This window comes from Kwoniella dendrophila, chromosome 1 (assembly GCF_036810415.1).
Source record: "Kwoniella dendrophila CBS 6074 chromosome 1, complete sequence".
Classification (NCBI taxonomy): Eukaryota; Fungi; Basidiomycota; class Tremellomycetes; order Tremellales; family Cryptococcaceae; genus Kwoniella; species Kwoniella dendrophila.
Window position 1 is genome coordinate 417338 of NC_089476.1, and position 25380 is coordinate 442717.

General features: G+C 40.6%; 7 protein-coding genes across 7 annotated transcripts; 2 read left to right on the plus strand and 5 right to left on the minus strand.

Annotated features, from left to right (window-relative positions):
* Nucleotides 1-228: 228 nt before the first annotated feature.
* On the plus strand, nucleotides 229-1059 carry L201_000158 (uncharacterized protein; the record flags this gene model as incomplete). The annotated part of the gene is made up of 5 exons (XM_066215962.1): nucleotides 229-262; nucleotides 327-385; nucleotides 477-674; nucleotides 844-930; nucleotides 994-1059. 5 exons carry the CDS (start codon nucleotides 229-231, stop codon nucleotides 1057-1059), a joined length of 444 nt encoding a protein of 147 aa, XP_066072059.1.
* A 209-nt stretch (nucleotides 1060-1268) lies between these two features.
* Nucleotides 1269-2250, minus strand: L201_000159 (uncharacterized protein; the record flags this gene model as incomplete). Its single annotated transcript, XM_066215963.1, has 4 exons — nucleotides 1269-1398; nucleotides 1457-1551; nucleotides 1637-2014; nucleotides 2095-2250. The coding sequence occupies 4 exons, from the start codon at nucleotides 2248-2250 to the stop codon at nucleotides 1269-1271; spliced, it is 759 nt and encodes a 252-aa protein (XP_066072060.1).
* An 819-nt stretch (nucleotides 2251-3069) lies between these two features.
* On the minus strand, nucleotides 3070-4299 carry L201_000160 (uncharacterized protein; the record flags this gene model as incomplete). Its single annotated transcript, XM_066215964.1, has 5 exons — nucleotides 3070-3190; nucleotides 3254-3351; nucleotides 3416-3823; nucleotides 3885-4058; nucleotides 4162-4299. The coding sequence occupies 5 exons, from the start codon at nucleotides 4297-4299 to the stop codon at nucleotides 3070-3072; spliced, it is 939 nt and encodes a 312-aa protein (XP_066072061.1).
* Nucleotides 4300-8749: 4450 nt separating this feature from the next.
* On the minus strand, nucleotides 8750-9550 carry L201_000161 (uncharacterized protein; the record flags this gene model as incomplete). The annotated part of the gene is made up of 4 exons (XM_066215965.1): nucleotides 8750-8943; nucleotides 9028-9067; nucleotides 9147-9278; nucleotides 9389-9550. The coding sequence occupies 4 exons, from the start codon at nucleotides 9548-9550 to the stop codon at nucleotides 8750-8752; spliced, it is 528 nt and encodes a 175-aa protein (XP_066072062.1).
* Nucleotides 9551-17956: 8406 nt separating this feature from the next.
* Nucleotides 17957-21673, plus strand: L201_000162 (uncharacterized protein; the record flags this gene model as incomplete). Its single annotated transcript, XM_066215966.1, has 2 exons — nucleotides 17957-18082; nucleotides 18134-21673. 2 exons carry the CDS (start codon nucleotides 17957-17959, stop codon nucleotides 21671-21673), a joined length of 3666 nt encoding a protein of 1221 aa, XP_066072063.1.
* Nucleotides 21674-21765: 92 nt separating this feature from the next.
* L201_000163 (uncharacterized protein) lies at nucleotides 21766-23476 on the minus strand (the record flags this gene model as incomplete). The annotated part of the gene is made up of 7 exons (XM_066215967.1): nucleotides 21766-21922; nucleotides 22100-22193; nucleotides 22283-22460; nucleotides 22543-22816; nucleotides 22899-23116; nucleotides 23197-23262; nucleotides 23348-23476. 7 exons carry the CDS (start codon nucleotides 23474-23476, stop codon nucleotides 21766-21768), a joined length of 1116 nt encoding a protein of 371 aa, XP_066072064.1.
* A 515-nt stretch (nucleotides 23477-23991) lies between these two features.
* L201_000164 (uncharacterized protein) lies at nucleotides 23992-25354 on the minus strand (the record flags this gene model as incomplete). The annotated part of the gene is made up of 2 exons (XM_066215968.1): nucleotides 23992-25095; nucleotides 25157-25354. The coding sequence occupies 2 exons, from the start codon at nucleotides 25352-25354 to the stop codon at nucleotides 23992-23994; spliced, it is 1302 nt and encodes a 433-aa protein (XP_066072065.1).
* Nucleotides 25355-25380: the final 26 nt, after the last annotated feature.

A 25380-nucleotide genomic window follows, 5' to 3' on the forward strand; every position in this document is an offset into this window, starting at 1 on the left:
CTATCGCTTCAGGAACCGTTTCCCACGTGTATACCATACAAATTAAAGCTCAATTTCCCTTAATCGGCCTTTAGCTTGAACTTGACGCGGTCGGAACGTCGTCTAGTGATGTATTGACATTCACGGTTCGAGAGTGGATATGTTCATGTCCAGTTATACTAGCTATTTGATATCATAATGCAGTCCCTATATATATCACTTTAGATTTGTAGCATAAACCCAAACAATATGGCCGACGTCAAGGACCCTAAGATCGCTGAAGGCGAGTGATTTGTCCCATTTAGACTCCTCAGCCGAAGCTGACATCTTCTCTGTTCACCAAACAGCCTACGAGAAAATCAGAAGTAATAACGATGATATATCATGGTTAATATTGGATTACGAGGTGAGCTTTCGTTATCTTTCATTTCATCGAGAAGAAAACCATCTCCATATACGAATCAAAGACTGATAGTAAGCACACCTCATTTCCATAGTCTGACAAATCAAATACTTTAACGCTCTCTTCAACAGGTAAAGGTAACATTGAAGAATTAGCAAAAGAATTACAACCACAAAGGGCTTCTTTCGGATATGCTAAGATAAGATATGAAAATGATGAACATTCATTTAGAGAAAAGTTCGTTTTGGTAATTTGGATAGGTGAAGAAGTTAAAATTATGAGAAGGGCAAAGGTGAGTTTGATGTTCTAGCTTAAAGTTATTTCAGCGAAGGCATACATGTGAAGAGCCATTTTAAATGAATTTGCAAAAGAACTCTTCACGTAGAGCTACAGGTGGATGATGTAGAAAGAGGCTAAGTTAGTCATACAATGCTAATCGGAAATATGACTACACCAAATAGGTTTCCGTCCATCTTGCGGATGTCAAGAATGTACTCAGAGCTTATTCCATCGAAGTATCAGCCTCTACTCAATCAGATCTCAAACAGGTGAGTTTTCTTCATGTCAAGCTTGGAGAGTTACAGCCATACTTATTCTTATACCTTGCTTAGGATGATGTCGTTACTCGACTACGACGTGCAGGAGGAGCCAACTACGATAGATCTAAATTCGATTAAATCAGAATACTTAGACTTGATTTACATTGCTAACATAAGTTGGACTGGATATATAGATATAAACAATGCAAATATATCAACAGAGATGGACTACTTTTCGCTATAAAATTCCACCTAGATTATTCAGGAGATAGTGGATCGAATAATGAACACAAGCCATATACATGGTACAATGTCAGCTCAGCGAGAATGAAACAAGTCCTTCAACGCTAAACTTCATTATAATTCTTTACACAAATCCCGTCAACCAGCTCAAATCTATCCTCACACGCAGAAGCTTTACATAGCCCTTGATCACATGAGACTCCTCCCGAAGTAATACCAGGCAACGATGTACAGCTGATATCAGTGTTTAATCAGCAAAATGAGCAAATCATGGCTTCACTATCAAACTCACTCTATACCTTGTGGCTCGTATATATCGTTACCTGCACTGAACTCGCCATGTACACAACCACCACAAGATTCAAGCTCGGAGTCGGTATCAATACACTATGAATCATAGCCATTCAAGCATATAATCTTCAGTGCCTATGCTAACTCGGGCTTTCAAAGGGTTTTGAATAATCATACTCACCTCAAAATCGATACCATTGGTTCCAGGAACTTTACAAGCTTTACTACCTTCTGGACAAAGACCTAAACTTAACTGACCTTCTTTGTCTAATCTAGCTTTTTGTTGTTGTCTTTTAACGAAACCACTAGGTAAATCAGGATGAGTATACCAAAATGGATCACCATATCCGCAGTTTAATGGAAGATCAAAAGGTGGTTGTGAAGGTGAACATAAACAATCTATAGTCAAATCTTGGTTGTATCTTGAATAAGCATATAAAGATGATTTACAACTCTCTAAACAACTTGATACACTTTGAACTTGAAACCACAATGGCGTTTCTTGTAAGTACCAGCATCCTGCCCAAGTCCATTTCGTAGGTGGATCGATTATTGTGACCTATCATAGGATTTTACCTATTCAGTGAATAACTTTGTTCCGAATATTGTAGAATTCCCTACTCGTAGTAGGCACCTTACATTGATATTTGGATAATCACAGAATCTATCTGCAATCAAATAAGCTGGATCTAACGATCTTGGTATCGATCTACACCTCAAAAAAGGGCTCTCCCCTTCAGTTTGGAATAATGCGGACTCGGAATAAGGACCTGGTTGATTGTACAGTTGAAGCATTTCCTGTGCATCATATTCCATCAGCTCAAGAAAGCTAGAGGTAGAGCAGAAATTCGATCTCTGAAGCGGTCACGTTGGCCTGGGTGGAGATCCTTCACTCACTGGACAAGAAGGAAAGTTGATACTATTGAACTGTTCTAGATCAGGAATGATTAGATAAGCTTCAGGATATTTAAAACATCCAAGGTACGCTGAACCTGCCACAAGCTTGATCAAAACTTGTAGACTTAGAAAGTTGAATAGAGATGGAGACATTTCTTGCAGTTGTCTTGGTAATTTACCTTAATTGTGGATTGAGGGAAAAATGGAGATAGCCTAGTAAGACTCTCTATATAATACTGTATCAATTTATAGTCTCATCATGAGACGGGAGTATCTGGAAAATATAAGCTAATTGACAATTTCTCACTACCAGACCGTCAAGTATGACGATTCATCAAACTTGTTCGTTTAAAAGGGCTACCAAATATGCAAACAGATGGCCAATATAAGCCAAGCCAAGCTTTTCTTTCCATCATAAAGGATACTGTCTGAAATCAGTGAGTCAGATATCAACTTAAAAATTGCCTAGTAAATTTAGTGGATTCCGCTGATCAGTAAATCACGCATCAGTCACAAGTTGATTTGCCTTACTTATTTGGGCAAAAATCATGATAGGACATGTAACTGGTAATGTGATCTTAACAAACAGCACGTGAGATAATAGCTACTGTAGTATCAGATGCATCACAAATAGTCGTGTATGTACGTATCGAGATAAACTTCAGAGAAGAACCGACTGACAGCATCTGGAATAATGTCCTAAGAAGAAACAACCTTTTAAGCTGCAGCTTCGCATTTGTCACCTCGTAATTTAGAACCTTCTTCCCAAGCGAAAGCTAAACATTCCCCATTGATACATGTCACGCCATCGTGACTGATACCTGGAAGAGTTACACAGCTGATTTGGATATTACGATATCAGTTGATATGTTTTGACTCGATTACAAGAAACGGTCCTTACTTTGTTCCTCTTTTGCTTAAAGGTTTGCCCAGATCTGAGTTGAAATCACCGTGAATACACCCTCCACATGACTCGAGTTCAGTTTGTACATCTATGCACTGTATGAATTAGATCAGCAAAAGATGCATACAATGATACCTGGCGGTGTTATCGACGACTCACCTCAAACCCATAATCATCGTTGGAAGAGGTTCGGCAAGCTGACATACCCTTAGGGCATATCGCGATAGGTTTCTGACCAATTTCTCTCTGTAATCTTTCTTTAGCTTGTCTTTTAACCCACGAAGAAGGAGAACCACTTGATCCAGCAGGATGTTGGAAGATCATCCATGTAAAGTCTGCCAAGTTGTGATTCTCACAGTTGTTGTCAACATAAAAATCGTCTGGATTATTTGAGCAGTTACAACGAAGATCTACGTTAGGATCAAGACGGTCTGTGAAAGCATAAGTGTAATCCTTGCATTGTTGGAAACAAGCTTCAAAATCTGCTACGTTGGTAAATTCTCGATTTTCGTAATCGGATACACTACCGCAGCCTAACCTATCAAAAGTAGTTTGTAGTAGATTGATCTATGGACCATTTGTTATTAGTCAAGGACGATAGTAACGAATTACCTTTGCGAACACCCACCTCGATATTGGGTGTATAAAATTGTAAACAATTTTCCGTATAAACCCAGTCATCAGGGGTGTAACCGAGAGAATCATCGCAGCCACAAGCTACCCCTTGTTCAGAATGGTCTTCGTTCCAGATGTCGTAGGTGGATTGGATAGAGTATATGTAGTCATTGGCCAAACAGAAGTCCTACAAAATATTACAAATGTTAGCAATTGTGCTTTCGGCTGGGCGGCAAACAAGCTGGATCTGAAAGGACACAAGCTGGATCTGAGAGGACACCATGACTGACCCCACACGCATCCCCACCGAGATCCCGCCGGTACAGACGCCCACCTCCTCCTTGGTAACATCCTAAATAAAGTCTCTTTGCGACAACGAGCTGAGCAGACCAAGCTAAACAGACAAAGATTAGAGCTGAATATCTCATATTGGTCAGCGATAAAAGGATGGAGAAGGTTTGTGGAAAATGAGAGCTGAAGTTTAAATGTCCAGACCTTGAATTTATACATACAGTAATATCGATAGTACACTTTTGCACGCATTGGCAACCCTATATCTGGAGATTGCTCACATGAATATTGGAATTAAAAGCTCCAAGAAGCATAGCTTTACTGCATATCGTTTTCTGCATGATCACATGTGCTCCTGTCCAAGATTTGACCAATCGTTTAATTATCACATCACGACGTGTCTATACCGATTATCACACAATCAAGACTGATATGAAAGGGGATATGCTGTTTCTTGAATTGCCCTTTTCCTGTGGCTGTTTCGAGCACAGGACTACGGTGACTTGTTGATGATGATTTAGCGACGATCTATGGGATCGTTTTCCAGCGTATGGTGAATCATTCTTCAGGGTTGGCTTATTCGGTTCAGAACGAGCAGCAGATCAAGAGAACGATGATGGATCGATGATCTATTCGATTGATCAGCTTCGAAAGATGAAAACAGTGTTGCCGAGGTCAATTGATGAGATATTCAACAAGTCAATGTCAACTTCGACAGGTCCAAATTACGTAATTTGGCACCCGGTAACACACGACGCCCTATTATAATAAGTTATTATATTTGCGCGGGACGATGGTTCTTGGTTGAGATATTTCATCTGTTCTCTTTGTTTGTTCTATAGCTTCACTAGCAGCCAATTACCGATTTCGTCAGCTTGATTCTTAAACATATAGAGATCTGAAATCCACATAATCTGATGTCGCTCGCAATCAATTTCGATACCAGTATGGTCATTCACTCTATATCATTTATCAACTTTCAACGATTGATCGTGATCAACATTCATCTGTCACGAGCAGGAGTATCATCAGTGTAACGAAATGTGGGAACACAGAGAGATGAGCAGATGACCACCATTAGCAAAGAGCATGATTGAGCTGTGAGCTTACAAGTCTACAACCGGACTTCCTTTGCAGACATTCGCGTCTCAGGTAATTTAGAGGCTATGGAAGCGGCTTGCATACATTTATCTGATGTACCTTTCCAATACTGCTCCCCTCTGACAATCAACCCTGATTTATGCTATCAGTAAACATAATAAATTCAACTCATATCACCACGAAGCAGTGGGCTGCTATCATTTCTCTCGCGATCAGTTTCATTTCGCCTACAGTAGAAGCGGCTGATGCAACCTGGATTGGATGTTATCTTTGGCCAAACACTACAAATGGTGAGAAAGGTCCGGATATCTCATACCCAGAAGGCGATGGTGACTGTTTAGTAAGTTCCTTCTGCTCATTTGATTTGAACGTGAGATTAGAGCTGGATAGCTAAAAGTCTACGCTCTGACATCCTAGGGGTTATGTGAGAACGGCGGCTCTTGGACATATGCTTATCTCAACCGGCAATTTGGAGGCGTTGGGGATCTCGAATATTGCATGTGCAGTAACGCTAGACCAGATACTCGTTTCCTTCTACCAGATAGTCAATGCGATGACCAAGGAAATGCAATTCCAGGAAACTTTACTGTAAGTACAGTAGTCCACCACGTCAAAAACCCAGTATTTAGTTTCTTTTCGCTAAATTGGCTTGTTGATCGTATACACTCATAGGTGTTTTATCTTTCTTCCCAATGGTCAGGTTTCCAATGCTACAATTACGCTCCTACCACTCAACCGAATATTGCCACCGATATCTCTCAATGTTTCAATTACTGTAAAAACGATGGCTTTGCTACTATAAGATACCATCAAAATCAAATTCAATGTAGATGTTATGACGATCAACCTTGGACCTCTAGCTCTGTGGCGGAATGCGTTGAGGATAAACTCTTTGTTTACAGAAATCATAGGTTACAACCTGATAGTATTGTCAAACGGCAAGAACTTCGGAACGTCCATCCCCCAGAAGCGAGAACCGAGTTGTTCTGTCCTGAGCCACTGACTGCTTGCAGAGTGAGCCCTGACAAAGACGAATATGAAGCGAGTTTATACTTGTTCCTCTGCTCAATTCTAAAGTGATGCTGATGTTTTCTTCCGTAGTGTAACGACACCGATAACGAGCTAGATTCTTGTGGTGGCTGTCTATACGGAGAATTAGGTGTTTCTGATTCCTATGACAATGGGAAAGGTCACAAGTGAGCTCTGCATTCTTGATAAGGTTATAAATTGTCCCCTGAGCCTAACTTCATGTATTCTCTCTCGTCTAGCTGTTTGAACCTACGTGGAATTGCAGAGAATGGAGTTGCGTGTCATCATGGACAATGTGAAGCGCTAAGATGTCAAGAAGGTTTCAAGCTATACCAAGGTGCATGTTCACCTTCCAAGCATGTTTGAATAATGGCGATTTAAGATTTTCGATTCTTGGACCTTGGGAAATATTAGCGAATAGCTCTATGCATAATAGGTATAACATGTCTCAATTCTCTGTCTGCAAGTAGACCCTTGTATGACGTATTCCTACGGTCAACCATCATATTGCTTCACATTTAGTTTCCGCCAGAAAATACCCTTCGTTGCAAGCAAATACCACACATTGTCCTTGATTACAAGTCACACCATCCGGTCTCACTCCATTCAAAGAAGTACAACTACGCCGAGAACAACGTTTCGTCAGTAATCTCACAACACAGTCATGACCCACAACTTACTCGATGCCTGTACCATTAGATAGAAGAACCCGCATACTGCTTTTATCCAATTCCAGCGAGCCAAACAAACACCCGCCGCACGATTCCATTTCCTCGTTGGTGTTGGTGCACTAGAACAGAAAGGGATTCATTCAGCTTCTTTCCCAGGTTTCGGCTATCAATTACCATAACTGATAGACTCACTTCGTATTCCTTCCCTTGTATACTTGATATACGACAAGCCTGAGATCCGACTGGGCACAGCGCCTCATATGAAACCCCTTGATGTTCCCGCTTTTTCTTTACAAAACCACTTGGAATAATCGTTTCTGAGTATACAAACCAATCCTCAAGACCACAGACTGTTTGCAAATCTTCAGAATTGGGTATCGTTGGAGAGCAGGCACAAAATATACCGCTGTCGTTGTACACTGTGAAAGCTGTAGGAAACCCTGTGCAAGTGGTTAAACATTGAAGTAGGCTTGAAACTTTATTATCTGGATGGCCAGGCTTGTAAAGACAGCCGGAATATGACCAATCGCTGGGCGAAGGTAGGAAGTACACCTTTAACAATGAGACTCAGTAAGTTAACATATAAGCAGATACCTGGTTCAAACCTACAGATACGTTCGGGTAATCACATAGACTGACAGGTACTAAATATTCCCCGCTTGGTTGACTAAAACCACATTGACATATTGAAAGTTCGGGAAATTCAGTATGATCATCTGGATCAGGCCACGAATGTGAATAGGTCGTGCCATTGACACTGCATAGATCCTGTAACACCAATGTGTCAGCCCTGGGAAGAATGTTAATTGTGATCAACGTACTGGGCAGATATCCAGATAATTATCATATACTACACCTCCTTCTTCAGGTAGAATTTCGGGTCTGAAACACCCCACAAACACTTCTGCTCTTGTATGTATAGTCGAGAATAGAGTAAGGAAGCCGAATATACTCCAAAACATTTTGAAATTATCATCAATTCTTTATTGAAACGTTCTCCATAAAGAACTTAGATGCGACAACGAAATAGTTATGCAGGTGGCAAAAATCGTGGTCAACAGCGTCAGTTGAAGTAAACTGGCAAATTCCATCAGCGCCCAGGGCGGTGTTGGGTTCGCGTGCGGATCTGTCTTGGAAGGACTTGGAGACATAGTTGATGATGGCCAGCCGGTCTTGGAGCGATGTCAAGGGAAAAGGCAATGTAAAATGGAATGAAATGCTTATATACATATAAAGAGAGCTAAACAGATTTTAGGCTCTTTTTGGCAATCTTCAGGCTGGGCCACGAAGTTTTTTCGGACCCGAATCGGTATGTCGGAAGGTCATTCGCTTCCCTCTCCAGACATATATGTATGAATGCTTGCATAAAGGCTGATCACGTATGGGAAAACTCTTAGTTACCGGGGAGACGGAGATCGCATCATCAAACATCAGCCACAAACAGATTACCCACATAAAGATGTCTCATCCTCTTGAGCCAATTTTCAAATCGGCGACAAACAGACCATCTTTACCAGCTTCGCCGATCAGTATATGCAAGCTATATCGACCCATCATAAGGACTAAACAATCTTCGATAATGAAGAAGCTTCGACGCATCGCATTTGTGGCACGCTTCTAGCAAGAGCTTTGAGGGGATGTACTGAACATGTTGTGCATAGGGTATAGGTACGTATTAGGCATAGTATAAAACGATTCGACTGATGAGAGTAGTACCCTACAGCAATAGATTGGGGCGATACGCGACTTCAAGACACGGCATCCCGTCTCCAGTGACATGCGAGACCTAGTATGATTTCTGCTTAAGTTGTTTTTTTGCTCCGCCACTGGGTAGAGCTGTAGAGACGAAAACATGCCAATCCTCCCATTGACATCTCTCGGGATCCTCAGGTAGTCCCTGCCAATTGTTAGAGTTTGAATAACATCCACAAGTTGCGGTTTCCAATCCTTCGTGGGCTTGTGAAACAGCATGCCTTAGACCTAAATTGAGACAGTGGCTCAAACATTGGAACGTATCTGTAACTTCTATACCGTCTACAGCTGCGTTCTAGCGGTAACATCTACCATCCATCCATTGATCGGCTTGAGGAGAATTTGCGTTCACCTGAAGAATGTCAAACTAGATGTTAGCGATTCCTGTATACATCCCTGTTGTGTAGGGGTAGACAGCAATGGTCACTCACGTTAGCTTGGCCGAATTCTCCGTTAATGCCATTTTGACATTCGAAGTCTCCATTGAGGAAATAGCTAAAATCGGGTGAAGTATCGGTACAAAAACAATTTTCATAGATGCCTACTCCTCCATATTCACCCCACTGATAGCTATAATCGTCACCTATGGCACGACAGTGAACACGAATGATCAGAGTAGTATACATTGTCATGCTTGATTTCCAAGTGGCAGCTGGATGCGAAAAGTACTTACGTCATAATCGACATGTGGACCATTCTCACTTGAATACAGGTATTCACCTACAGCTTGTTGTTGAATTATTGTATCAAAGCATCCTACATAGAATGCTGCATTCACCTGGACGACCTTCAGTAAGGTAGTAGACAAGATCACTGATGCTAAAAAGGTTGTCATGGTAAAATTCGAATGACCTATATTGTGACGAGAACTGAAACGCGTATAAGGCAGAAAGCTCATCTAAGATTATGACTACTGTATTACTGTGTGACTATATGTAGGAATTCTTCATCAAGGATATGTGTGAAAAACGAAACCTCTTCTTCAAGGGTCAGCAGATGTCCTGAGATCTTTCTTGCGCAAATGTCACCTAAGGAAAGGTCATCAGGATCGGCTAATTGTCTCACAGCTAGTGCGACTAGAGAATCACCCAGCTCATGACCACTTTACTAATAATACAGGTCACCTGCTTGATGGATATTTGTCGCTGGACCCCGGTTGACGATCACCGCGTCAATCAAATTCTGTCATTAGGTGAACCTCATGATAGCTCACTAGCACAGGATAGGTCTTTGTCTTCCAAAAGGACCCTCTGTTTGACGAGAAGTTTCTCGCTACGGAAGACTATCAGCTGGGAGCTGACACCACTTCTGCTTGCGTTGGATGACACATAGATGACATAGCTTGCACTCATGTATTATGTACAGGTATAGTCTGTCAAACTCAATGTGTTATAGTATGTGTTCGTATTGCAGAACCAACTACGTAACACGTCACTAGTCTAAACCTCGTTGACCAATTACCAATTCAATACTGTGTTTTGAGCTGTGATACCTATCTTTTACGTCTCGAACAACCACTTGGCTGGGCCGAAGAGATGTAGATATGCATATCTTCCCAGCCACAATCGCGTTCGATTGGTAAGTCTGCCCAGATAGCTGGAGTTGAGTAGCATGCGCAAGTTGCAGTATTGTATCTACGATGTGTCACCAATGCAGCATATTTGCTACCTTGATTTTCACAATGGGTAAGACATTCGAAGAGATCAGTGACATAGATACCGGAGATGGCAGTATTGGGTTTGAAGCAACGACCATTTATCCACTGAGAAGTTTGAGGGGATCCTGCGATAACCTGTTGATCATCTCTGTTAGTATCGCAATGGGACATGGTAAGGAGTAAATCAAAAAGTCTGACACACAGAAGCCTCTCCATCTCTGTTCACTCCGGGATCACAGTATATATCGGAATTGAGGAAATATCTAAAACTCGGCGTAGTATTGGTGCAGTAGCAGCTTTCATAGATACCTACTCCCCCATATTGACGCCAAACAAAACCGTAATTATAGCCGATACTTCCGCACTATATAGAGGAACCAACTTCAGCGATGATTCATTTCGAGAACTCCCGCGGGAGACTTAAATTTGTGCTTACATCACAGGGTGGTGTATCTCCATTCTGTCCCGAATATAGATACTCTCCTACTGCTCCTGTAGTGATAAGCTGTTGATCGAAACATCCAACATACAGTCCTTGCGCGCTGAGGATGGTGACAGCCGCGGGGATCGCGGAGATAAATGCCCAAAAGTACTTCATGTTGGGTATTTGATGTTTGGATCTGAGAAGGAGAACTATGCTGAGTATGGTCGTCTTGCAATCGTATCGCAGTATCTGTTGTTATAAATTTAGTAGGATAGACTAGGTCACACAATAGAAGATGAACAGGTTTAGATTGCCTTGATACCTCAATTCTCAACAAGACGCAAGACTTTAGGATCAGTCGCTTGGATAGCCAGTCACTCAGCTCTTTGGACCGTTTATGAGCAACAGGAAGGCTACAGATGACAGGCAAGTCCCCTGCCCGATATTCGAGTGACATTACATGTGAACAGGATCTCTTTTCTAGTCCATCATTGATCTTCAATCACAGAAGACGATCCAGCCGGCGATCGAAGTGCCACGTTGATTGTCAGATCTTTTCAAAATGTCATTCGAACAAAAGCCTGAGCTGTCCGTAAGATCATCACAGGACATGACATACATACGTGTCGTATACATGAATACTACAGTATACAGATTAGCGCTACGCCTTACTTCGGTTTCACTATTCATGCTCTTCAGCCATCAAACCGAATGATCAATCAGCCTGAGAACAAGGTACACCGCTCGTTCACAAGCTTATAGCCTTCTTCGCATTCAAATGACACGCATTTACTTTCTGAGCAAGCTACACCTTTGGCTGTAACTCCAGGAAGAATAGTGCAGCTATTGGAATAATCGAAGAGTTACAGTATCAAATGTTAATGTTGAAATATAAGGTTGTCAAATAGGGCATTACTTACTCAACACCAATCTTACCATGAGAACTCCCAAATTCACCATGGATACAGCCTCCGCAGGATTCTAACTCATGTTTGGTATCGATGCACTACAGAAGATAAATCAGGTCTATCCTCTACTTAGGAGTACAGTCAGAATACGCATCCGTTGTGAACTCACTTCGAAGCTGTTTAGATCACTCTTGGAAGTCTTGCAAGCAGTCAAATCCTTGGGACATTTCTTCTCTTGCTGTCCAACTTCCAACCTATGTTGTTTTTCTCTTTGACGTTTGACGAAGGCACTTGGTTGAGGACCTAGCTCGAAGACCACCCAATCCCCAGGATTGCAGTCGGGTGATATAGGGTGATTGATCCAGTTTTCGTTGAAATCAAAACAGTTACAATTTGCTGTACTATCGCCTTCTCTGAAAGTTATTACAGCATATCTAAGGAGTGCACATCGTGTGAAACATTGGTAGATATCGGTATATTGTACGCCAGAATCAGTATATGGCGATTGATAACAGAAGTTGCTCCAATATCCATTGGAATCAGTAAGAGCTTCGACCTATGCATCACAAGCTTAGCCTTTTTTTCTGAACTTTCAGTGATAAGAGGACTAAAATTGACACTGGAAAATATCTCTGTACTTACGAAAACATCAGTGATGGTATCGGTATCGACAGTACAATTTCCACCTCGGTACTGATAATCAGGATTCATATCGGTGCATAAACAGGAGGTGGTCAAACTTCCGCGAAAGTTTTCTATGTATGAATAAGCATATAGACTTCCGTGGTCGTAACAGTAATTCTGTCAATCGAGGGCGGTCAGCACAGGTATGATACGAGTGCATAGTCGAAGCTTGAAGCACAGCCAACACTTACGTTACACATGGGATCACCATGACCCAGAACTATCCCGGACTGGCCTTGAAGTACCTGCTCCCTTAGAAAACATCCAAGGTAAGGGTACTCTCCTTGAGCAAGAACGGTTGAAGCGAGAAAGGCCGTTATAACGATAAGATTTATCATTTCTGTTGACAGATTGTAAAGGTGAATTTGTTGAGTATCTTGAAGTTGCGTTCACATTCAAGAAGCAATTAATAGATACATAAGAAACAGAATTTGAAGGCAGAGGAAAATAATCTATCATAATTGATTGATATACCAATACCCAGTATTTGGTCGGAAGACAACGCACGTCATCGAGATGCAGAGCTGATCTACCATGAAAGGCGATGCACCATACCACAGATAGTCTCCAGCGATCGTCTTAAAAGTCAATTACACTTTCCTTTCCATCACTTAGTAACACAAATCAAATTGAAATTGATGAATGGCACCAGCAATCAATTTTCCGTCGTCAATCATATATCAAAGCGTGGTGGCTTAATGTGGCAATAAATGCAGCGTTGATCATTTCATCATTAGATGGTTCCCATTCACCTGAAGAACCATTCTTCTTAGGTGTTAGACTATAGCATTTAATTCACATTGACCGAAAACGTGTTGAATACCGTACTGTGATCAGAATTTATGTATCGTCTGCACGTAATCAAGTATGCGTTACAATTCCACGTACATAAAATGCATACTGGCGTTTATATTATATCATAATATCAAAGAGTAGGTACAGTATGAGTTATAATGGTTCTGTTTCAGCTAAGTCCGGCGAGGATCTTTGATAGTTTCATATCTTCTGTCGTGTACTTTACGTTTTTTGGCAAGTTGACTAGGTTGGACAGGGTTTGAGTTGACATAGATATACCAATCCCCGTGATCACAGTAAGTCCAAGGTTGATTAGCCCATAGATTATTGTCAGTAGCATGCACAGTTTCCTTCACTCGAGCCTTCTGCGTAGTAGATCCTAGCAAATCGATGATTATTACAATGTTCAAAACATTCAAAGATGTTGTCCATAGCCAATTCATTGACGGTGGAACTAATGGGTGGGTGACATCCGTCTCCACCCCAATTATTCTGCTCAACGGTAAACACCTATGTTGATTACAAGGGAGGTCGATTCGTTACCTTAGCGAATCACCCACTGAACGAATTGCATCCCGAAGGTGGTACAGATAAAGGCTTACTCTGATACTAGGATTCCAGTAATCAGGCCAACAAGTATCATAACCTCCATCTGCCAGATATTGAAAATCGGGTTGTTCGTCTGTGCAATAGCAATTGATGTAGTATGTACCGGGACCTCCGCCGTAATTATCACAAGTGTATCCATAGATAGAACCAGCAGCCGCGCAAGTGATCTACATAATTAATCGAAGATCAAGCATTAGATACCATGGTATAAAATAGGATGAAGGCGCACACTCACCCTGCATTCTACAGCATCAAATGGTCCAGAGACATCCCAAGCGACTTCACGACCCTCAAAGATCGTACTAGCATTGAAGCAACCCACACCAGCCCCTATAACCGTAGCTACAAATGTGAATTGGAGTACAAGGATTGCGAACATGGTTGTGCTAAATAATGTAAAGAGTTTGTATGCGGCTGCAGGTGGAGAAAGTATGAATTCAACGGGAAGACGATATAAGGCTTATATATGTGTAGGTTCGAGCTAACTTACAAAGTTGGTTTTCTTGCCAAGTTCACGAATGCCAGATCAGGTGCTTCTGCATGAGACCAACGTATTTGTTCAGGCGAAATGGGCTACACCTTGATGATGGCTACCCACACATCTCATGATGCACATAGTATCAGGTGCTGAAAGGTGTGCAAGATTAAGGGCTTGGGGATTTTCTGAGCTTACTGATCATCAGATATTATTATGGTTATGGACAACTATTGCCACGCCAAATTATTAAATTACGTAAACACCAAGTAACGTTAATGAACTTTTACTTAGACTAGAATCCGCTACACTCGTCGAGTTACTTGTATATCCTTGCTGTGCAGTTATACTTATTGTGACACATGGATATACATAGCTTAGTATATAGACTCCATAGACGTATATGCATACTCATCATCAGAAATACAACACAGATCATGCTGATGGACGGGAACACGGAGCTGTTGCGCACTAGAAGCATTTGCTTGTGCTACTATAGAATACAATTTGTGTGTACATGCATGGATACGTAGGCATATGAGATCTGTAAAACATTATAGTCGTAAAGCGGAAGCTGACCTCAGATGATAATACCTTACCGATGAAGCTTAATTCATGATCAAGTTATCCCCATAGCGTCTGGAACGATCTGCTCTATTTAGGTGATCTTTGCGTTTCTTAGCAAGTTGGCTAGGTTGGACAGGATTTGAGTTGATATAAATGTTCCAATCCCCAATATCGCAGTAAGTCCAATGTTGATTAGCCCATAAATTATTGTCATTATAGCATGCACACCATCCTTCAGGATCATCTTCGGCAAAATACAGTCTAGCATATTTGCTGTTGGAACAATGATCTAAGCACTCAAAGATATTATCGACTCTATATTCAGTGCTGAAGGAATCAGTGAATGGATAGCAGTGTTCCCATTCCCAATTGTTAGGCGCAACTGTGTAAACCTTATTGGATCGCAAGGAGTTAGTTCGTGAAAGACATAAGAACGGCCGTTGTCCTTAAGGATGGCACTCACAGATACCTCGACGTCCTCAGATGAAGCGTAACAACTGTTTAGTCCATCCTCCGTGAGATACTGATAACCTGGTTGAGTATTTGTGCAATAACAGTTAACGTATATTCCTACATCTCCTCCAAAAGTGTCGTACTCGTAGAAGTATGTGGTCCCTGCTGCCGTACACGTATCCTGATTTACAAGTATCACATCAACATATCGTGTGATCAATCGTAAAGCCAGGCAGGGTACAAGTCTATAAACTTACAAAGCAAGCTACCGGATCGAAAGGACCAGAGGTTTGCCACTGGACAGGTCGACCTTCGAAAACCTCAGGCTTGTTAAAACAGCCGACATAAGTACCTAAAGCTGTTCCCATCAGGGTTAAGGAACATATTGAGGTTACAAGCATGATGTGATGATATCAAATGTATAGAAGTGTATTGAGAATATGTGCTGACAACAGTTACTGGATACGAAAGAAAGAGAGAGGAAGGAATCTCTTTTTATGACCCAATTATACGATTGAGAGCATTTTCGGTCGGATATTCTGCCAAGATCTTTTGTAGTGTAGTAGACCAAAAATGATCATCATAATGGTCTTGTGGTCCTCGACGGATGCCAATCAGGAAAATCACGAGTCTTGCACAGCCTCTTGGAAGCACAGAACAAAAAAATTTGCGATCATTGATTTAGGGATCTCCTTATTCGAGGTTAATCGTAGGCGGTCGATCTTTTCTTAGTGTGTATTTTTACTTGACTGATTGCCTTGATCTTGACAATTTCCATCTGGCCTCGCCAAACGGGAATATCACAGGGGTTTGATCAATCAATAATCACGACACTTAGTCACTGATACGGAAGTGAACAGACATATATGCATGAATACATTGATGAAATGGATCATACCGCATAGATTTAGTCACTATCTACCCAGCAGCGTAGCTTCTCGGGCTTGGTTCAAATCAGATATCCAGACATCGCTAATACGCCCGTAATCTCCGATTTCTGACAAGTTGACTGGGTTGCACCGGTCCAGAGTTGACGTAGATATACCAATCGTGGTGGTCGCATTCTGAGAAATGAATGTTCACCCATAAATCGTTCACATTGTAACATGTACAATAGCCTTGACTTTCACCTTCATAGAGGAACAATCTAGCATACTTGCTATGTGAGCAGCGATTGAGGCATTCGTAGATATCGTTCACTCGAAGATCGGCGTCAAAAACATCTGGAGGAGGATAACAGTGGTCGAAAGTCCAAACGTCTTCTGTAGTGAAGATCTAAGAATGCAGAAGAATATGTACATAAGAGTCTGTCCTTGATACAATTGATAAATGAACTGGGATGAATCGAGTACCTACACTGATATTTGGTACATCCATGTTGGATTACGTAAGCATTAAGTAGTATTATAAAATTTTACTTAGACTAGTATCCGCGACCTTCGTCGAGCTGCTTAGATATCCTTATTGTACTATTATACATATTGTAACACTTTATACAAGCTTATAGATAGATATAGACGTATATGCATACTCGTTATCAGTAATACAACACATCCAGATTGGCATCACAACTCCCAAGACCGTCAGTTATGTATTGATAGTCAGGTGAAATGTTCGAGCAATAACAATTGATGTATACTCCTGGACCGCCGCTAAGTTGATCATACTCGTACGCATAGCTGAACCCTTGTGCTGTACATGTATCCTATATGGTCATAAAGTTACCTTATAACGTCACTGCTGCCATACTGCATCAAGCGGAAGAAGAGAGCAACCACTCACGACACAATTGACTGGATCAAACGGACCCGAGACTTGCCACTGTACATCTTGACCATTGAGCACTTTGTCCTTTAGGAAACAACCTATATATGAGTAGCTCCGGACGCTAGATAAAAGTGCGAGAAGTATCGCCAGAGTGGTTAACATGATAATAGAAAAGGTTGGAGGTTGAAAAGTGAATTTTCAGGAATATCGAGGATATCAAGTATGATGTGGGGATAAAATCCATCAACCTCCAGACTTCTGAAATAATATCGAGAACGTGTGTCTGTTGTCAACAGGAGACGTTTGAGTAGTCAGTCAAAAGCCTGAAGTGTCACTTGTACGTTACTGCTTGGATGCCAGTATGGTTAGTTGTTGCATGTGATGGTGGGATCCCGGCATTTCGGCCTAATTAACAGTGGATAGTCGTGATAAGTCAGGTGATGTATGAGGCGATCTGAGTCATGTTTTCTTGATCGACATCAGACAGCTCATTTTCTGATGAGATAAAAGCGTATTAAAAAAACATAGATAGGAGAAGGCATACTCGTACACAGATAAATCGCTGCCACAAAGTGAGATTTTACCCCAAGTCCTCAGCTTTTTCTTGAATGGCGGCGATGTCCACCGAAATCAAGTATATGCCTCCACTTTGAGCGGTGACTGTTGACAAAGGTAAGCTAAAGAGAATAATATGATATCTTCTACCTATACTTTCATCTTGATCGTTATATACTTTGATAACATCAAACCTCAAAAGGGACAACGTAAATATTCCATCAACGCCAACGCTGAGTTTGAAGGAGACCAATATTATTTCTGGCTGATTATTATTTGAAACCCATTCCAACAATATGTCCAACCTGTTTGTCTAAGAGGAATCCATCTAGGACATCTTACCGACAATGCCTATCTCTACAACTTTCAGCGGTTCAGGCAGTGGGTCATTCGGGATGCCCGTTAGACCTAATGGACCAATTAACTCAGCGGATATGTCATACAGAATGGCTAGAATGGAAGCATTCCGAAAAGTAAGTCATTGCCGCTTGATCACTAGAGATACTGACTGACATTTTGCTCAGGTCAAACCGACATGTGTAGCCTTAATGGCTATAGCTTCTCAAACTCCTACTCAGCACTCTCAACATTCTCGACTACTAGATACAATGCTCAGCGAGATATCCAGTATACCTCAATTGTCTCTGGACTCGGCGGTCATCAATTATATTCTTTTTCCCCTTACTTCTATTTTACGGCAATCCAATCCAGCAAATATGCCAGATAATTTCCTTGAATCAGCTTTTCGATTACTCCAACACACAACTTCAGCTTGGAGGGACTGTGAAGGTGGAATGGAAGTTGTAGCTTGGGAACAATTATGGAAATTCTGTATAGCTGCTGTTGGTTCTGGACTTGGAAGCGAAACCCAAAAAGGAAAGGGCAAGGAGAAAGAAGTAAATCAAGAAGTACAATATCAAGCTGTAAATCTTTTGTCGGCTCTGCTAACACCAGCACCCATAAATGATATTGGATTGCCTCATCCTACACCGCCAATGCTTGATAAGGTCTCAAACGCCAAATCCCCTTTGCTTCCAACCTTATTTCAAACCATTACATTTTTATTGGAAACCAGTTCACCCACGCCGCCTCACCACCGTTTACAGCTTTCTTCTCTCAAGCTCCTCCGTCCGCTCATTCAAGTATATCTGAAAGGTAAACATGAGGTATTAGCAGCCGTTCTACCTGGTGTAATCAGCTCAATGGCTAAATTAGTTCACACTGGAGGTCCTAGTTTGAAAGGTGATATTGGTCAGCAAATTTTGGCTCTAATAGAAAATATCATTGTTCATACTCTGAATGATAACGATCTAAGAACCTTAGGTCTCTTAAGACCTATAGTGGATGACCTAAGTCAATTAGCGGAAGATTGGGATTCTTCGCAAGAACCGATGCCACCGGACCATGTACCCCCTTCACCTGCTTCTTCCACATCCTCCAAGCCGTCCAACCCCTTTCCTGCATTAACCACTTCTTATCTCAGCTACACTTCTACTCAACTAGCCAATTCTGTCCCACCTATGATATCCACCTTATCTGCACATACCTCTGACCTACCTCGACATGCTGTTATATCGCTCTGTTTCTCGCTCGTACAATCTTGTCACGAATCGCTATCGGTACTTCTTCCTCGCTGTCTCACCACTATACTGTTTCTCTCGCAAGACACCTTCGATCCTGTTAGATATGATGCTAGAAGGAAATTACGTCTGCTATTGGAAGATGAACGATTATCACTGCATACAACGGTATTAGATATACTGAGCAATGGTATAAATTCGCTACCCAGATTAGTAACTTCGGAACAAGATAGGAAAGTGGACGAAGTTACGAAGATTATCACTGCAATTGCTCAGACTTGTTCTGCAACCAATAATAGAAGCGGGACGAACAGCAACGCAATTAGTGATCTACTTGGACCTAATGGAGGAGTAGAAAGGTGGAGTTGGTCTCTGTTGAACTGTTTAGAATTCGGTAGACCTAGCGGATGGTCAGCAGCTGAAAATTCGGCGGGAAGAATCGGTCAGTTAGGTTGGCAAAAATCAAATTCAGCCAGTATACCACTACTCCTATTAAACGGGGATGTACCGAGTAAACCTGAGTGTATTTTTCCTCACCTTCCCCTCCGTTACATCGAAGCTCAATCAACAGCTCGTTCAATGGGAGAAATGCTACAATCACTAGGTTCTGCTGGAGGGGAATCAGCTTTACACACGGTCAATTATTTCATTTTGTTCGCTAAAGCCAATCGAAAATCACAAATAGCCAAATCGGTCTCAGCAATCTGGATCTGTAGAATACTCTTAGAAGGTATCGCATCTGCTCAGCTAGAAGGAGTAGAAGGAAAGATAAGTAAAACAGTAAGGAAAATGACACGAGAAATCGTAAAGATTATCGTTAATAAGGATGATGATGAAGATGACCCAGATGAAGATGATGTCGATTACAAAGAAGACGTTAACGCTGAAGCGTTGATCCCGGTTGAGCGGACAAAGGGAATCGATACACTCACAACGTTACTGGATAAAAAGCCTATCCCGAACACAAGAGCCTCAATCGAAACCAGAAAACTGCATAATCAAGCTCAGCGTGCTCTTTGCACATGTTTGTCCTTGCAAACTATGACATTGGCATCGCAAATCCTCTCATCATCCTTCCGACCTCTTCTCCTCACTACCTTGTATACCTTACTCTCTCATCTTGCCTCTCCTCAAGCTATTGTTAGGGAATTTGCTACAACCGCTCTTCATCAAATAGCTTACAACATAGGTTACGCAAGTCCACAGAATATGGTTCTGGATAATGTTGACTATGTAATTAACATTGTTACTCTCCACCTCCTACCATCAAGACTGTCACCAACAGCACCATTGGTCCTGATAGCTATGATCAGACTAGTTGGATCAGAAATAGTACCCATGGTACATGATCTGGTCGATGAAATATTCGATGCTTTAGATGATTACCATGGTTATGAAGCTTTGGCTAGTAGTCTATTAGCTGTTTTAGGAACTTTAATCAATGTTATGAATGATGAGGTGGAAAGTGAAGGTATCAGTGTAGAAAGAAAAACGAAATTGAAGGAATTCAGAAGAGTCGAAAAGCCTCCTAATCCCAAAGAAGATTTTGAACAATTCTTTGGATGGTGGAATGAAAGATCGAACAGGAGGAAGGAAGAAATTAGCGAAATATTGGAAAGAGCACCTCAACATGCTTGGGGAAAGAAGGACTTATCTGAAGATAAGGAAGATGAGGCCGAAGGTGAAGATGCTCAAGATGATGTGGGCGACGAAACTGAGATTCCACCGAGTAGATCACAAATAGTCTGTATAAGGATTCTTGAGAAATCAATATACTATTTAACACATAATTCGCCTTTTTTACGATCAAAAATCATATCATTGATTTCCGAAAGTGTTTTAATCTTATCAAGAGGTAATAGGGAATCGGAATTGTTACCTTTGATCGATAAATCATGGAATTCAATACTAAACAAATTAGATGATGCCCAAAACCCTTTGTTAGTCAGTGAAACTGTCAATTTAATATCAAAATTATGTGAAAATTTAGGTGATTTTATGTCAAAAAGAGTATTAGATCATGTTTGGCCAAGATTAAAGATTTTATTGAATAATCAATTTCAACAAGATAAGAAATCCGCTTTATTATCAAAACGTTATTCTAATAACGTTAATACGGGTAACGTTGGAATTGGAATTGGAATGGATAAATATAGTATTTCCCATCGTTTACATATATCAATATTGAAAATTGCCTTGTTCATAGTTGAAGAAGTGCCTGTAGACGATTCAATCATATGGGAAATTTCTACCATTTTTAGACCTTTTCTGGATAGAAGACAACATGAAGAATTACAATCTTTGGCTAAAGAATTGTATAAAGAATTGAATACCAGAAATGGCGATCAAACTTGGTTAATACTGAGATCTAGCTTAGGTGAATTGGATGACGATCATGGAGTTTGGAGCTATTGGGAAGATGATAATCTGGATATAAGGGACAATGTTGAAGATCTTTTGCATTCATCACAGGCGCATAAATAGAAGCTACGAATCAACCGATAATTACCATGTTATTCGACATTGACGTTCTGTGTTGTATGCATATATACATTAATTTTTCACATGCATGTTAACTACAGCAGTTGACCAGGCATATGCAATTGCCTCAATACTACTCCACCTTCTTTCAAGACAGCTGCAGATGCTTCATCCATACTATAACTTTGATTGTATACTACTTCACGTACGCCACATTGTACGATTTTTACTGAACAACGAAGACATGGACAACTAGAAGTATTGAGCAAGGGTGAATCAGCAAACATTGTGTCAAGAGGAAAGAGGAGGTATAGCGAAGAAAGAGGAGAAGAAGGAAGCTGATGGAAATAGACGAGAAGGGAAAGAGACGGAAATTCGCCATAATAGCTGAATCGTCATACTGTCAAACCGATAGAGGACAGAACGTACGTGTTACAATATATAATTGAATCATCACCTATTCTATCTCTGCCAGCTTCCAATAAAGCATTCTCTTCTGCATGTAAGCATAGGCATTCATTTACTATAAGAAGATGTGAAAAAAAGGTGTATCAGTTGGCTTTTGCTTGACCTGACTCATGGAGACGTTTAAAACAGAAAATAAGAGCTTACAAGCTTCACCACCTCTAGCAGATCCATTACATCTACTACATCCACCTAAATTACAATTCTTTGTTCCTCTTGGCGTACCATTATATCCAGTTGATAAAATTCTTTTCGATCTGACTAACAATGCACCAACACGTCTTTTCATGCAATTTGATCTATGTGAAGCCAAAGATGCTAGTGTCTGGAAATACAAATTTGAATAGAATTAGCAACAGTGATAGGTGTACGAACACAAGGTTGTGATAGGTGAGGTCACAACTTACCATGAAATATGTATCCCATCCAGGTCTTAATCTCTCTTCATCGACTAAATTCAGATTATCTAAATAACTCTCTAAACTTTCTATTGTAGGGAAATTATTACATATCGATATTTGAGCTAAAGATAATGATCTCTTGAAATCCGTTTGAGGATGTTGTGATATCACAGAAGATGATAAAGAAGGTGAAGCGGAAGGTAGTGGACCATTCAATAACGTATCAAAAGACTGTATGAATCGTTCTAATGATAATTCGGAATTGCCTTGGGAAGAATTCCTAATAAGATACCGTAAGGTTAGCTAGTGAAGATAAAATTTGACGATAGAGACACGATACGTGATGAGATATCTAATCTCACCTTATTCTCTCCCTTTCATATCGAACTAATATAGGTCCATCTACACTAACACACAAAAAGAAAGGTCTTTTAATAAAAGGTTCAATATCTTCATAACTTGTTAAATCGGTCGTAACCAGATTAGATAGCCAGTTCCGCGTTATGTAGTCCAGTAAGGTTGATCTAGATGTAAATGTTAAATCTGACGATGAGGTCGATGGCGATTCCATTGGGGTTGACTGTAACATTCAGATGAGACAAATGATAGCAACATATTTCGTCAGCATTTGATGACACAGCTCAAAGGAGTTACACTTACAGGTGTTGGCGTTGTTGTAGACGATACAGTAAGTTCATTCATAGGTTGATCGAGCTCATTTCCAGTCTGTCAATCGATCAGATGAGTTATTTTTCGCTCATTGCCAGACTTTCACGTATACTTCACCTGGATAAAACAGAGAGTGGCTTACGATTTTACTTTCAATAGTATTTTTACCTTTCTTGTCCAGTTTCACTTGTTTAAACCCATATTTCTTCTCCAGGTATTCAAGAACAGTTCTTTTCCCGGATGAGGGTGTTCCGATGATGGCAATAAACATATCTGCGTCGGATTAAAGCTTGATTTTCGTAATTGCCAACTGACAAGCATGAGGCAAAGACGATATAAATCAATTGCGAACATTGCGAATTTATGAATTTATTGCACTTTTACTTTTGTCTCTCTACGCTACGCTTAAAAATCGGACGCGCTCCTTATTACGAAATTACGTTAACTTCCCTCCACATTTCATGTCCACCTCTTGGAGAGTTGGTTGAGTAACTGAAACGGCTCCATGATCATGCATATATATATAGTATGTACAATGAAGGCCATGTCCGGCAGGCAGATTACCATAAGGAGGAGCGAATTTGATTGACCGTAGAGCTCGAGAGAATTTTCTTGATGGATTATGATTCGAGAACGGTGGTAGAGCGTAAAAGGGATATGGCATGTGCAAGGGATATTAGGAGTAAGGTCAGGGGAAGGATTGGGAAGAAATTCAAGAAAGCTATATAATCTATCTGCCTCATAATGTCTGTCCAAAAGATACCTTCGAGCGTTGGTTATAAATTCTTAATCGTCATCCGAACCACAAGCTGGACAATCACCATCACCATCCATCAATTCGACCACACAACAAGGATCTTCCTCTATATCATTTCCTATACCCAAGAAAGCTTTGATAGTAGCTAAACCTTCCTCGTCTGAATAAGGAGTTACAAAGAGACTTTCATTACCACCAAGCATGATATTTACAGCATTTCTAATCATTTTCTTATTATTCCAACCATAAATTTCAATTTTAGTAGATTTATCAATATTAAATAAACTTGATATTTCTCTTCTTGTGATTAATTGTTTTTGAATAAAAGTAAATACTAAATAATGTTCTACTGGATCATCTAATTCTCTAAAATATGAATCGATAATCCAACGATTTGTTATACCTTCAGCTAAATTCATCCAAACTCCTTTTAAAATTTGTTCTTTCAAATGTGTTGTATATGTTTTAGGTAAAATTTCTTTTTCAATAACTTTTATCCTAGTTGATAACATGTAATCATTTGGAAAATGATTATTCCATACAGGTGTCCTGGGACCTGAAGAAACATAATTACAGATATGTTTAGGATTTGATATTGTACCAACTAAATATCTACCAAATAATTGTTTTTTGAATAGTTCATGTAATTTACCTGCAGCTTCTTGTAATTCAGCCGTTTGATTATCTTCATCTATAGGGATATAATCCAATTTTGTAAAATTTGGATTATACACGTCCCATGAATTCCTTTCACCATATCTACCGGTAGTTATAGTTTCTAAATTAGGAAATAGTGATGGTGCATCCATTGACATAGCCCACCCCATCAATGGATTCAATACAGCTTGATGAGTCAAGTTGATATCTGTTGTCAAAGCTGGAACAACATTGGAGGGTAAATCCAAATGCTTAAGCATGAATTCTGGCAGTTGTTTTCCGACAGTCTGATCTGATCGTAGACTTGTATAAGCTATATCAAGTCTTTTGATTTGTTTGAAAAGTTTGACTTTTGGTGTGTCGAAAATTTCAGGTGGATCCTGGGGATGGAGTAGTGGGATTCCGTATAGAAACAAAGGGAAATTGGACACGATTACTCGTTCATATAGTATAGGTGCAGCAAACTTGTAGAACAGCTAGAGAGGGGTATGGATCAGCCATCAAGGTATTGGGTATGCTGCTTACCAACAAACTCACCTTGTTGACCCTCATAGCCGTAGCTAGATCATGCTGATGATAATCATATAACCTTTCTGGGTGATTTTCCGCATTCATCGATCTTCTGAGCATCGGGATTATACGAGCCCATATTTCTGGTGGTAAAAGAGGTTTTGATGTCGCATTGTGTGAATCAGGAAGGGCTGCGCTGATATCATTCAGGTCAAAGCTTGACATGATGGCGGTGAATCGCAAGTCGAAGG